At 40.2% G+C, this 14,091-nt stretch overlaps 1 protein-coding gene across 1 annotated transcript in view; it reads left to right on the top strand.

Annotated features, from left to right (window-relative positions):
• Positions 1 to 14,091, top strand: part of GOLGA5 (golgin A5) — a 52,425-nt gene that overhangs the window by 21,011 nt on the left and 17,323 nt on the right. Inside the window, exons 4-8 of the mRNA XM_011991753.1 lie at positions 419 to 638; positions 1,372 to 1,495; positions 2,677 to 2,880; positions 7,418 to 7,588; positions 11,029 to 11,157. Of these exons, the coding sequence (XP_011847143.1) occupies positions 419 to 638; positions 1,372 to 1,495; positions 2,677 to 2,880; positions 7,418 to 7,588; positions 11,029 to 11,157 (848 nt within the window). The remainder of the gene's footprint in view (positions 1 to 418; positions 639 to 1,371; positions 1,496 to 2,676; positions 2,881 to 7,417; positions 7,589 to 11,028; positions 11,158 to 14,091) is intronic.

Raw genomic sequence — 14,091 nt, 5'->3', positions numbered from 1 at the left:
TTGGATTTGCATTCCTTCCCCTCTGTGTTGATCTTTAGGTTTTGTTTTGTTCTTACTAGGGTGTACCTTTGATTTGGATTTGCATTCCTTCCCCTGTCACTAGCAGAACTTTACAAAATATACTCTGCTATGTATTAATACTAGTTTCGGCTCCCAGATGCTTAATGATATACAAACAGCATTGTAGAAGAGCAGCTAGCTTCATGCCCTTTTCTAATCTGTTAACTATAATCTAGCCGTGAATATTGCCCTTGAAAAGTGGGTGACCCACTGGGGCATAGAAAAATTGAAGATACGTGTAAGCTCCTAATTTTGTCAATAAGGAAAGTACTAAAGGCACTCAAAGTAGAAACTATATGTGCTCTGAGAAAAATGTGTTTGATTTTGCTAGTATAGAGAAAATTAAAATTTTTTATAGAATTAAACAGAGCAAGAGCAAGAGTTGAAAAGTGGAATGCTGACCATTCAAAGAGTGACCGAATGACTCGAGAACTCCGAGCCCGAGTAGATGACCTGACTGAAGCTGTGGCTGCAAAGGATTCCCAGCTGGCTGTACTGAAAGTGAGACTCCAGGAAGCTGACCAGCTACTGAGTACTCGCACAGAAGCATTAGAAGCCTTACAGAGTGAAAAATCACGGTAGGTGATTCTATGAATAATGAAAAAAATGAGCAAGTAATGGTAAACATTGTAGTGTATCCTCTTATCAAATTTAGCTTTCTTGGAAATTTACAAGAGGGAATATTTATTTTGGTAGTGTTAGAAATGTGTATGTTTAAAATGGATTCATTGGCTGGGTGTGGTGGCTCAAGCCTGTAATCCCAGCACTTTGGGAGGCTGCGGCAGGTGGATCACCTGAGATTGGGAGTTCAAGACCAGCCTGACCAACATGGAGAAACCCCCTCTCCACTAGAAATACAGAAAAAAATTAGCCGGGGGTGGTGGCGCATGCCTGTAATCCCAGCTGCTCAGGAGGCTGAGGCAGGAGAATCACTTGAACCCAGGAGGCGGAGGTTGCAGTGAGCCGAGATTGTGCCATTGCACTCCAGGCTGGGCAACAAGAGCAAAACTCCGTCTCAACAACAACATAAAATGTATTCGTTGTTTGAACCTTGAGATGCGTTGTTAGCAAATTCTGAATTTAAAAGCACTTGTAGTGTCATTAATCTTTCATTATACGGTGTGTGCTTATATTTGGATGCCTAAAAACACAGATTATATTCCATTAAACAGGAAAGATTTATCTAAAAATATTTCAGTCAAATTATCTTTTTTTGTGCTTGACTGACAAGCTGATGCTCTAAAAATTACTCTGCCTTATCACTGGTACACTGTGGACATGAGTTATTTCACATGATGCATTTTCCTTTAGAATAATACAGGATCAAAGTGAAGGTAATAGCCTGCAGAACCAAGCTCTGCAGACTCTTCAGGAGAGACTGCATGAAGCCGATGCCACTCTGAAGAGAGAGCAGGAGAGCTATAAACAGATGCAGGTTAGAATGGGAGACAACAGATTCCTATTGTTACTTGGACACGGGAAAAATGACTTTATGCTGTTTCATAGCACGTTAACTCTTTAATACAATTCTGCAATGCATTTCAGAAAATTCTGTTTCTGTGACAAAAATCACATATTTGAAAATTTAGCTTGATCCTTGCTAAATTTAATTTTATGTGTTGAGAAACAATTAAAATAGTTAATGTGCATTAGAGATATACATTTTTACTTATTTTTTGCAACAGTCATTGTCATTATTTGATTAAATGCTAATGGTTGGGGGGTCGTATTTGTTTTTTATTAATTTAAGCTTTTTCTGATTCCAGATTAATCTGGCTCATTTATTTTAGGAGAAAATTGTATGTAATATGTAAAGAGTTTCACTCTTAGATGAATTTTTGCATCTAGTTCAGTCCCAGCCCTGTCTACACATGGGAATCACCTGTGTGATACTTTGTGCTGCCTGATCGCCATATGCAGTCACATTCCATTGTATGAGGTAGGGCCTAGGTATTGGCACTTTGGTTTTACAAGATTCACAGGTGTATCTAATGAGCAGTCAGAGTTGCAAACCACTGGTCTGGGCTAGCTTTTCAACAGGTGAAAGTAGTTTAGTCCTGAAAGTAAATATCAGGTAGTGTGTGTTTCTTAATTTTAATGATGTATTTAACACAGTATATCCAAAGTATTAATCATTTCAACATGTAGTCAATATTAAAAGTTATTGATGAGATATTTTATGTTATTTTTTGAGTACTGATTCTTTAAAATAAAGTGTAATTTACACTTATTTATTTACTTATTAAATTGGAAGCAGTTGATCAGCTAATATCAGACCAGACCTAGTATCCAAGTGACCAGGTTCACCTGAGAAATTTCTTAAAAAACAGATTCCCAGGCGCATCTTGAAAATTCCAGTTTAGTAAGCTTGGGAAAGGCCTTGGATGGCTGTATTTTTAACAAACTTCCTAGTTGATTTAAATGCATTGCCATGTTTGGGATCCGCAACCTTAGATTTCCTGTACTTTAGCTCCTAACAAATTAAGAATTTTTTCCCCATCCGTGTTATGTTGTTTGGCTGAGCTAATAAATCCCATAAGATATCCGAATGGATGGTTGTAAAATATGTTTCAAAGCTAAATGACATCATAATTATGATATAAAAATTTGTCACAGAATGAGTTTGCTGCACGCCTTAATAAAGTGGAAATGGAACGTCAGAATTTAGCAGAAGCAATTACACTGGCAGAAAGAAAATATTCAGATGAGAAGAAGAGGGTTGATGAACTGCAGCAGCAAGTCAAGCTATATAAGTTGAACTTGGAGTCCTCTAAGCAGGAATTAATTGACTACAAGCAAAAAGCTACTAGAATACTCCAAGTAAGCATGAAATGTACACTTTTGGATGTTAAGATGTGCGAGTTAACTGAAAGACACTTTGAGACTCTGTGTAGATACTGTGTGAGGTGCTTTGTTCGTGTTCAGCTGATTGGCTAGCTTTAGGTGCCTTACTCTACTTTAGAAATTTTATTAAAAGGATGCAGTGTCTCTTGTTCCTACCACTTCTTTTTAAAAAAAAAATTCCTTCTGTCACTGCCTAGTTCAGGTCTTCAACCTGTCACCTTACTCACTGTGATGATATTAATGCTTGTTGTTGAGCAGCTGTTCATTCTTCCTTGTTGATCTCCTATTGAATTTTTGCAGCAACTGCTCTAAGACTCATCCAGTTCTCAGAATTGCCTCACCCAGCTTTTTTTCCCCTCCTTCAGATCTAAGGTGACCTTACCCTCTACTTTCTTAAGAAAGACTGCAGTCATCTAATGTCGTTTTTGAGTTCTTTCCTTTGCCCCTCATTTCAGAGGGAAAACATGTCCTTTCATTTTTTTCTAGGATCATTTTCCTGCCTGTGCATTGAGTCCATCTCCCATCTCATGTGTAAGCCCTTTCCCCGTAAATCTATGCCCTTCCTTCCTGTGTGTGCCTCTCTGCGGCTGCCGCCTTCTGGCTCAGCTTACTTAAGAGCACGTGGTTACTTAGTGGAAAAATGAAGACTACATCTTGGACTCCTGCCTACAAGAAAAACAGTCTCTTTTAGCTTTGTGACCACTTTGCACTATTTCCCTGTCTTCCTTTCTTTCAACGTCATAGTTACCAGAATTGTTGTATGCATCCTGTCTTCATTTCTGTAGAACTTGTTAACTCTTATCTCCTTCTTTTCCTACTACATGTCTGAAATTTCTTCTCAAAAGTATTTGATGACCTAAATAAATACTCTCTGTCCTTTTCTTAGTTTCCATACCTTGTATTTTGGTAGAACATTTGGCTCTGTTAACCCTCCCACTTTCTTGAAACTCCTGCCTTCTATGCTGTTCACATCTCCTTGGCTCTCTTTTTATCCTCTTCAGCTGTTTCTGTCTCTCTCAGGCCCTCTTCCCAATCTCTGAAGAGTAAGAGTCCTCCCTAAACTCTGCCTGAACCCTCTTTCATCGTCCTTTCTTACCTTGCATTGCCATATGCTCACTCTGCCTCTAATAGCGGCCTGCATATGACTTCAAGCATGTTTCCAAGCCTGACCTCCTGACCTCATTGTCCAGCTGCCTGCTTTGCAGGCATGGGGTGTTCAGCTCCCAGACCAGCTTCTCCCTCATTTCCCTCTTTTGGTCAACGTTACTGCCATGTGGCAGTAAAGCTTGAAACCTCAGGGTCATTTTTGACTTTACCTTTTTCCTTTAGTGTCAAACTCCTAATGGCTATGAATACCTTTTTCTAATGCTGCTTCTATGAAGTATCATATTCATCTCCTCCCCAAACCCTTCTTCCTAAGTACTTTTTTGTATCACCCTAATTTGTTAATTCATTGAAAAGTTACTTACTGAGCACCTAACTACTCAATAGGCACAGAGGATACAAAGCTCAAAAGATGTGTCCTCTTCCTTTAAGAAAACATTCATTTTAGTGGAAAGAAACTGAGATAATTGATGTAATAAAGTTATTGATGCAGTACGGTGGAAGCTTGAGAGAAGAATCCATTAAAACTTGCCTGGGGCTGTCAAAGATCAATGCACTGAGGAGATGTGGTATAAAGAGAAACTTGAAAGATGAATAGGAAGACTCATGATAGGGAAGAGATTTCCGAGAGAACAACCTGTGCCAGAGCAAGGGAGCCAGAGAGAACATGGCATATTTAAGGGACTGCAACTAGTTCCATACTGCTAGAACATAATGTCTTCAGAGAAGAGAGGCAAAAGACTCATAAAGCTCAACGACAGGCAGAAGCCATGGTCAGGTTTGAGTGTGAGAACTGTGGCAGCCTGATGAAGAGGTTAGGGGTGATCTGGGCCTCTGTCATGTTCATCGTTGTATCCCCAGCACTGTGCCTGGTACTTGGTAAATTATTGAAAACATGAAAGTGATAAGGGGTGGCATGGTGACATCAGTGGCATGTAGATGGTGAAGAGGTGAGCATAAGAAATAATGCGGACCTTATCAAAGTTTGTGGCAGTGAGGATGGCAGGCCAGGGACAGCTAATAGATATGTGGGCGATAGAGTATTTGATATGTGGAGATTTAATTGGAAGGATGGGAAAAAAGACAAATGGAATCTAGGATGACTCCAGGTTTTTGGTTTGAGTGTATGAATGACGTTTCCTTGTGTTAATAAAACGGGAAACAGGAAAGAGCAGGTTAGGGTTAAAGGAGAGTGTGACAAATTATGGTAAGTATGCAAAATTGATGCAGCATTGAGGTGACAATGTTAGAAAGGTAATTAGAAGTAAGTTGGGAGAGTAGGTAAGATTAGCCAAGAGTGATGTGTAACCTAATGGGGAGAAAGGCTGAGGTCTAAAGACACAGTCTTAAACATCAGCATTTACAGACTGGGCACAGGGAGATAGCCTGCAAAAGAAAAATACTGAGAAGATGAGTGGTCAGAGATTGGAGAGAACCAGGAGGAGACTGATGCCATCCAATGAAGCCAAGCAGGGGGAGAGTTTCAAGTGGGGCATGATCACCAACCACGGCAGGCGGCTCTGATGTGACGAGTACCGAGCAGAGTTCCTGGACTTGGCAACAAGGAGGTCCCTGGGGACCTCTCAACAGAGAGTTCCGGGGTGGACTGGGAGCTGAAGACACAGAGGCAGGGTGCTTGACCGTGGACACTAGGACAGTAGCTAGATGGGGGAATGAGGTTGGGAGGTTTCTGGTTTTTTGTTAAAAAGATCTTAAAATGTTATAAATGATTGTGTTTATTATAGAAAATTTGAAGAACACAAAAAAAGTTTGAAGAAGGAAATGGAAATAACCCATAATCCTGCCACCCAGAAAAGGAAAAATTATTTTTGATGGAGGAGAATGACTTTAAAATATTTTAATTTAACATGAAAGCTGCTGGTCCTTATTGTTCCTAGACTAGAATTAGGACTTTGTAAACTGGTCTTTGCATGTCAAATCTCTTCTTCAAACTCATTTTTTATCTCAGGGGTCAGAAAACGTTGAGAGGGTCAAATAGTAAATATTATAGGCTATGTGGGCTACCTGTAGTCTCCCATCACATATTCTTTGTTTTTATTTTTTATGACCCTTTTAAAATGTAAAAAAAAATTTTAGCTTTCAGGCTGTACAAAAACAGGCCCACAGACCATCGTTTGTGAGCACCTTCTTCATAGCACCACCAGGTTAGCCTCTTAAAATACATCTCTAGTCATGTCACTCCTCTCTCTACTTTTTGGTAATTTGTTTTAGCCTGCCAAATAATATTAAAACATTTTAGCCTGAGATCTGGAACCTCTCCAGATTCGTCCTAAAATACTGTCTGAGCTGCATCTCACAATATTTTCTTACAGACTCTCTGTGCTTTTGCATTTTTATGCTTTGCTGTCTGTTTTTCTCTGCACTTTTCTACCCATATTTTAAGGCCAACATTTATGCTCTTTTAGAGTTAAAGCCTCCTCTTACCCAGAAGTGGTTTTTCCTTTCAGAACTCTGCAAGTAATCCGACCATATCCTTCTCTCTACTTCTGCTTGTGTTGATTGCCCTCTGCTGGATACTTGTAACTTCTCTTTTAGGTTGTAAGGCAGAGAGTACTATCTGTAGAGAGAGACATTATCTTTATTGCATATGGCACAGAACACAGCACCATGCCAAATAAATACTTGTTGAGTAGAATGTGGTGGAAAATAAAAAGCGTGAGAAGAAGATGTGAGAAAAGTCTTTATTTGGCCAGGTGTGGTGGCTCACTCCTGCAATCCCAGCACTTTGGGAGGCTGAGGCAGGAGAATTCCTGGAGGCCAGGAGTTCAGGACCAGCCTGGGCAACATAGCAAGACCATGTCTCAAATAAATAAATAATTTGTTTTTAATCTCTTATTTTATTTTATTTTGAGATGGAGTCTCGCTCCGTCGCCCAGGCTGGAGTGCAGTGGTGCGATCTTGGCTCACTGCAAGCTCCACCTCCTGGGTTCACGCCATTCTCTTGCCTCAGCCTCCCAAGTAGCTGGGACTTTAGGAGCCCACCACCATGCCCGGCTAATTCTTTTGTATTTTTAGTAGAGGGGATTTCACCATATTAGCCAGGATGGTCTCGATCTCCTGACCTCGTGATCCGCCCGCCTCCGCCTCCCAAAGTGCTGGGATTATAGGCATGAGCTACCACACCCAGCTGGAAAAAAAAAAAATCTTATTCATAACATATTCGTAACAAGTTTTCAACTTTACCATGATTGTGAGGCTAAAGTCCAAGGACATCATACAGCAAGGCTCTGTTGTGTTTTTTATCCTTAGGGGTTTAAGAAAATCTGTGGACTTTCTTTGATGGAGATAATGGAGTTTTTTTTAGTGAGTTATTTTCTGTATAGTAGATGATATTCAATATACAGACTAATCTCTGCTTTGCTTAAACATATTTCTTTTTTTATAACAGTCTAAGGAAAAATTGATTAACAGCTTGAAGGAAGGCTCTGGTTTTGAAGGCCTAGATAGCAGCACTGCCAATAGCATGGAGCTGGAAGAACTTCGGCATGAGAAAGAGATGCAGAGGGAGGAAATACAGAAGCTGATGGGTCAGATACATCAGCTCAGATCCGAATTACAGGTAAGATTCATGGTGGTTCAGCTTAGCAGACACCATATACCCTCAGGTGTTAACAGTTTGAGACGTGATAGATTCTGTATTCTGGGGAAGCAGCATTACTAAAGCGATAGGTTTCTTTGTTTTTTGTTTGTTTGTTTGTTTTTGAGAGGAAATCTCACTCTGTCACCCAGGCTGGAGTGCAGGGGCACAATCTCGGCTCACTGCAAGCTCCGCCTCCCAGGTTCACGCCATAATTCTGCCTCAGCCTCCCGAGTAGCTGGAACTACAGATGCCTGCCACCACACCCGGCTAATTTTTTGTATTTTTAGTAGAGATGGGGTTTTACCGTGTTAGCTAGGATGCTCTGTCTCCCACCCTGGAGTGGTGTGATTGTATCTCACTGCAGCCTCAAACTCGTGGGCTCAAGCAGTCTTCTCGCCTCAGGCTCCCGAGTAGCTGGAACCACAGGCACACGCCATCACGCCCAGCTAATTTTTGTATTTTGTAGAGACAGGGTATCCCTATGTTGTACAAGCTGGTCCCAAACTTCTGGCCTCAAGTGATCCTCCCTCCCCAGCCTCCCAGAGTGCTGGGATTGCAGGGCTGTTGCAGTCCATGCTAGGCTAAAGCAGTAGGTCTCTTTCTTTCTTTTTCTTTCTTTCTTTCTGTCTGTCTTTCTTGTCTTTTCTTCTTTCTTTCTTGAGATGGAATCTTGCTCTGTTGCCCAGGCTGGAGTGCAGTGGCATGATCTCAGCTCACTGCAACCTCTATTCTAACTCCCAGGTTCCAGGGATTCTCCTGCCTCAGCCTCCTGAGTAGCTGGGATTACAGGCATGTGCCACCATACCCGGCTAATTTTTGTATTCTTAGTAGAGATGGGGTATCTACATGTTGGCAACCTGGTCTTTAACTCCTGACCTCAAGTGATCCGCCCACCTCGGCCTCCCAAAGTGCTGAGATTAGAGACGTGAGCCACCGTGCCCGACCAGGTTTCTAGTCCATAAGTTGACCATAAAGTTATGGGGATAAAAAATAGATTCATTCATTCAACAAATAGTTACCAAGTGCCTGCCATGTGCCTAGGTTTGGAGTTAGAACAGAATCTTCGTAATTATAGAGCTTACATTCTAGTGATGAAAAGCAAATCAGATTTGAGCTTGTATGTGAAGCTGAGATGTTTTCTGATATTAGTATGGGCTCAGGGATTGTCTTCTAATTACAGTTTTATCCTTACTCTTATAATTTATAGTTTATGTATAATTACTGTATTTAATCTAAAAGTAAAGTTGGGCCATTTATTTTGCTTAAACTTGGGGGTGTTTAACATCAATATTGTAGGAAGGAGTCTCTGAAGGTGAGAGAAGATGAAGTGTAGCATAACGAGCTTCCTTTTCTGAAAAGAAAGGAACTTCTTGTAAAGACTGTTCATCCATGCATTACCTGTGCACATTGTGAGACTTGTGAACTACAAAAGAAAGCATGAAAGTTGTGAGAATAGGATGCCTTCTCTAGAGCATAGACTTGAATAGCAGACAGACCTGGATGGAGTCCGTCTTTGGTACTTAACAGATGCTGCTTGCACGAGGCACTTCATCTTGCAGAGCTTTAATTTTCTCATCTACAGAATGCAGTAAACCAAAGGTTCTCTTGACAATAAGGGATTATATATAAAGAGCCTAGCATTGTTTCTGACATGTAATAGACCCTCAGTTAAATAATAGCTGCTATTATTTCTGGGTTTATTGTTATTAAAGTAGGATTTTTTTTTAAATCTGTGAATTTGAATTCCAAAGAATTCGGTCCTGCAAACTTAGAAATTGGGTAGATGCTAAACTTACTCTGTTCACCTCTTTTTGGTGAGATTATGAAAAATATTTGTTTTATTTAGTATCTCAGCATCATTAATGACATTGACCCATTTTCTTACCCTTCTCAAAATTTATGCAGTGTATAATAACTATTAGGTCTAACAAAATGGGAGAATTGTAAATAATTACAATAGCTGCTGCTTACTGAGCACGTATGTTCCAGATACTGCACAGAACTCTTAACATATATCCTTACATTTATTCCTTACCGTAACCTTTTGAGGGAGATAATGATATTCTCATTTTATAGTTGAAGAAATTTAGGCGTGGAGAAGGAAAGTAACTTGCCCCAAGACTAGTCAAGTGGCAGGGCCATGATTAGAACCTAGTCTAACTCCAGGACGTGTTTTTGGCCACTGTGCATAGTGCCTGCCTCTCAAGAGTTTGCCCGATGTAGTCAAATTGATGACAAAGATTAATCTGCCTTCTGCTAACCCTCAAAACTCAAAGGTAGGGAAAAATAGTTGTCATTATTGCTTTTTCCTCTAAATCTGCAAAGTTGTGTGAATTCAGAGGATTGCACTGTGATTATCTGGGCGTCTTGTTAGTTCTTTCAAACAGCATGTGAAGTTCCAAGGTTTATGGTGATGAATATGAAAAAGAATGTACCAAAAGATAAAAAAGCAAAAATAAGATGCTGATTTTCATCTCCTGTTGTGCCATATGAATGGACTCATGCTTAACCCATTTGGGGAAAATATAGAAACCTAGAGCCATGTTTTTGCTACTAGGAGATTTGACAGGAAATCCAGAAGGTGAGTTCAAAGAAATAAGAGTAAGAAACACGGGAACATGTAAAAACCAGTAATAGTAATAAAGAAATAAAGCTAGAAGAAGAAAATTATATGCCAACTTCTGGTGATATGCGAGACAAGTTATATTCTTATCATATGTTGATCACTGGGGCACAGATGCACACCAAAACTAATTACAACCTGCAATTTCAGGGGACTAATGCAGTGAAGTCCTTTGTGGTATTATGTTTCTGATTTTTTTTTGAAACCGTTAGCTTTTGAGTAAAGATATAAGCCTCCCAGTGAGCCTCTGCTGATACTCATGAAACCACCTGGCTTATGTGCTGCAGCAGCTGCAGCGCCCCATTCATTCTGCTAGCCGTTAGCCATAGTAGACAATGAAGGTGTCAGGTTATATGCTGCCTATAGGCTGAAACCATGTCTCACTGACCTTTATTCCTCAGTGCCTCCTGAGCCCAGCACATAGTAATTGCATGGTAGTCACGTTGTGTAGCTCACACCTGTAATCCCAGTGCTATGGGAGGATTGTTTGAGGCCAGGAGTTTGCAACCAGCCCACGCAATAAAGCCATACCCCATCTCTAAAAAAAAAAAAAAAAAAAAAAATTAAGCCAGGCCTGGTGGCATGTGCCTATAGTCCCGCTACTCAGGAGGCTGATGTAGAAGGATCTCCTTGAGCCCAGGAGTTTGAGGCTGCCATGAACTATGATTGTGCCACTGCACTCCAGCCTGGGTGACCATGAGACTCCGATTCTTAAAAAAAAAAAAAAAACAATTGCTCAATAAATGTTGAACTGAATGTTATTTATTGCTTTTACATGTAAGCTTTTTCTCTTTAGGATATGGAGGCACAGCAAGTTAATGAAGCAGAATCAGCAAGAGAACAGTTACAGGATCTGCACGACCAAATAGCTGGGCAGAAAGCATCTAAACAAGAACTAGAGACAGAACTGGAGCGACTGAAGCAGGTCAGGATTTGAGATTGATGACTACTGAGACTCTGTCCTCTAGCAGTCATATGAGGAGACCTCCCAGGAAAGCAGGTTACTGAAATTTTTAGAGTATGGGCTCAGGGTTACCCCACAAGTTCCTCCTGCCTTCCCATCCCATCTGAAGGGGTGGCCTGCCCCTCCACACCTGTGGGTATATCTCGTCAGGTGGGACAAGAGACTGAGAAAAGAAATAAGACACAGAGACAAAGTATAGAGAAAGAACAGTGGGCCCAGGAGACCAGTGCTCAGCATGCAGAGGACCTGCACCGGCACCAGTCTCTGAGTTCCCTCAGTATTTATTGATTACTATTTTCACTATTGCAGCAAGAGGAATGCAGTAGGAGAGCAGGGTGATAGTGGGGAGAAGGTCAGCAAGAAAACATGTGAAAAAAGGAATCTGTGTCACAAATAAGTTCAAGGGAGGGTACTCTGCCTGGATGTGCATGTAGGCCAGATTTATGCTTCTCTCACCCAAATATCAGTGGAGTAATGACTAACAGAGCAGCATTGCTGCCAACATGTCTCACCTCCTGCCACAGGGCGGTTTTTCTCCTATCTCAGAATAGAACAGATGTACAATCGGGTTTTATACCGAGACATTCAGTTCCCAGGGGCAGGCAGGAGAAAGAGGCCTTCCTCTTATCTCAACTGCAAGAGGCTTTCCTCTTTTACCAATCATCCTCAGCACAGACCCTTCACGGGTGTCGGTCTGGGGGACGCTCAGGTCTTTCCGATCCCACAAGGCCATATCTCAGGCTATCACATGGGGAGAAACCTTGGCCAATACCCAGCTTTCCAGGGCAGAGGTCCCTGTGGCTTTCCGCAGTGCATCATGCCCCTGATTTATCAAGAATGGAGAATGGCGATGACTTTGACCAAGCATACTGCCTATAAACATTTTGTTAACAAGGCACATCCTGCACAGCCCTAGATCCCTTAAACCTTGATTCCATACAACACATGTTCTTGTGAGCTCAAGGTTGGGGCAGAGTTACAGATTAGCTGCGTCTCAGGGCAGAGCAATGGTTCAGGGTACAGGTCAAAATGGAGTTTCTTATGTCTTCCCTTTCTACATAGACACAGTAGCAGTCTGATCTCTCTTTCTTTTCCCTACACCATCCTCCTTGATTTTTGTTTCTTAACAGATGAGAAATGGAGGCACAGAATGGTGATGGCACTTGCCTGGTACAACTAATTAAAGATGGAATAGAACCAAGGTTTCCTGTTTCTGAGCCCAGAATGCTTTCTGTTACCCTGTCTGTATTTTGTTATATCTCCTAGTATAGAAAACTTCAAAACATATTATATTCATCAGTTGGTTTTCATAGTTTATTGCATTTGTGCTTTCTAGGAACAATAGTAAATATTATTTAATAAAAATACAGATACAATGTTAGTACCATATTAACTGTTCTTTCTGCTTGAGAAAAAAGTCTTATACTGACTCTTCTAACAAATCATGTTTAAAATTATATTTCATTGTTCAGGTAGCAGTTGTATGCTCCCAAGCCAAATTATTTTACTTTAATGTACTCATATAATAGTTTCAATATTAACACAGTTTAACATAGCCACATTTTCAGAATAAAGTTCTATATCTAATGTTAATAGCATCACTAATTTAGTAAGTGACAACATTGTTATAGGCATTTAGTACATATTATCTTATTTCCTACTCACAAGTAAATCACTACTCTTCTCTTTATTTTACAGACAAGAAAACTATTCTTATAATTCTCAGTGCTTTACTGTTAATGTTTCCATCTTTCTGTATTTAAATTCTTTAAAGACATTTTTCATTAGGATTTATTACTTCTGAAACTGGTTCTCTTCTAAGAGAAATGTTTTTTATTATGAAAGTTGTACTTCAGATTTGTTTCCTGAGTACTCAGTGAAAAACTTACCAAGTAACAACCTGCAGGGTATGTCATAGGTAGTTTTAGATAATTTAGTTATGACATCAGCTGTCCTTTCAGAAATTGCATTTTAATTTATTCAAGGGACTATTATATATTAAAAGGCAACAATTTAATGTTCTTGATGCTTAATGAGATAATTTTCATTTTATTGTGGTAGATGGTTTTTACTGTACCTCTTCCCAGTGCCTTTTTAAAATGAGGGAGTTAAGTGGAAGAAAATGGAGCTTAATGTAGCTATGGGCTATTTATTTAGTAATCAGATGTTCCAGATGGAAAGTGTTTAATCTTGCAATTGAAGAGTCCTTTAGTGCTTCTTATTAATTTAAGTAATATCAACCTTAAGTTTCGTACTTGCCTAGAACTTAAAAGAAAGCAGACAAACCTTGTAAAGTGTGATTCTCCTACCCTAGTTACCTTTCTCATAATCTCTTTTCTCACCTCTCTTGATTTTTTTCCATTTGTGAGATGAACAACTTGAGCTAAATGTTTAATGGAGTCTCTAGCAGTGTGCTGCCATATCACCTTTACTTGTTCAGACAGCTCCCGAACTGCTGCTTTACTCTTCACTGTCTTCACAGTTAAGCGGTTAAGCATAAAGCTTTTGAAAGTACTTAGTAACTCTAGTTACTCCTTCTTCTCTGTTCTACATTGTATTTCAGTGATTTGGACACATTTTTGGATTGGCATGCACTTTACTGTTAGATTCTGAGCTGACTCTGAGTGATCCATTCTACAAACAAACAGTGCATTAGTGCAGTTGTTAATAAGTTTGGAGGTATTAGCCTTTTTGGGGATGATCCTTCTGTCTGTAATATGAATTGCAAATAATTTTTCCCAGCTTGTCATTTGTGTTTTAGCTTGCATAGGGTTTTTATTTTGTTGTCATGCATAAGTTGATTTTTTTTTTTTTTTTGAGACAGAGTGTCGCTCTGTCACCCAGGCCGGAGTGCACTGGCGCGATCTCAGCTCACTGCAACCTGCGCCTCCTGAG

This window comes from Mandrillus leucophaeus, unplaced genomic scaffold (assembly GCF_000951045.1).
Source record: "Mandrillus leucophaeus isolate KB7577 unplaced genomic scaffold, Mleu.le_1.0 Scaffold4, whole genome shotgun sequence".
NCBI classification, from domain to species: domain Eukaryota; kingdom Metazoa; phylum Chordata; class Mammalia; order Primates; family Cercopithecidae; genus Mandrillus; species Mandrillus leucophaeus.
This window is presented reverse-complemented; position numbering and strand designations above follow the sequence as displayed.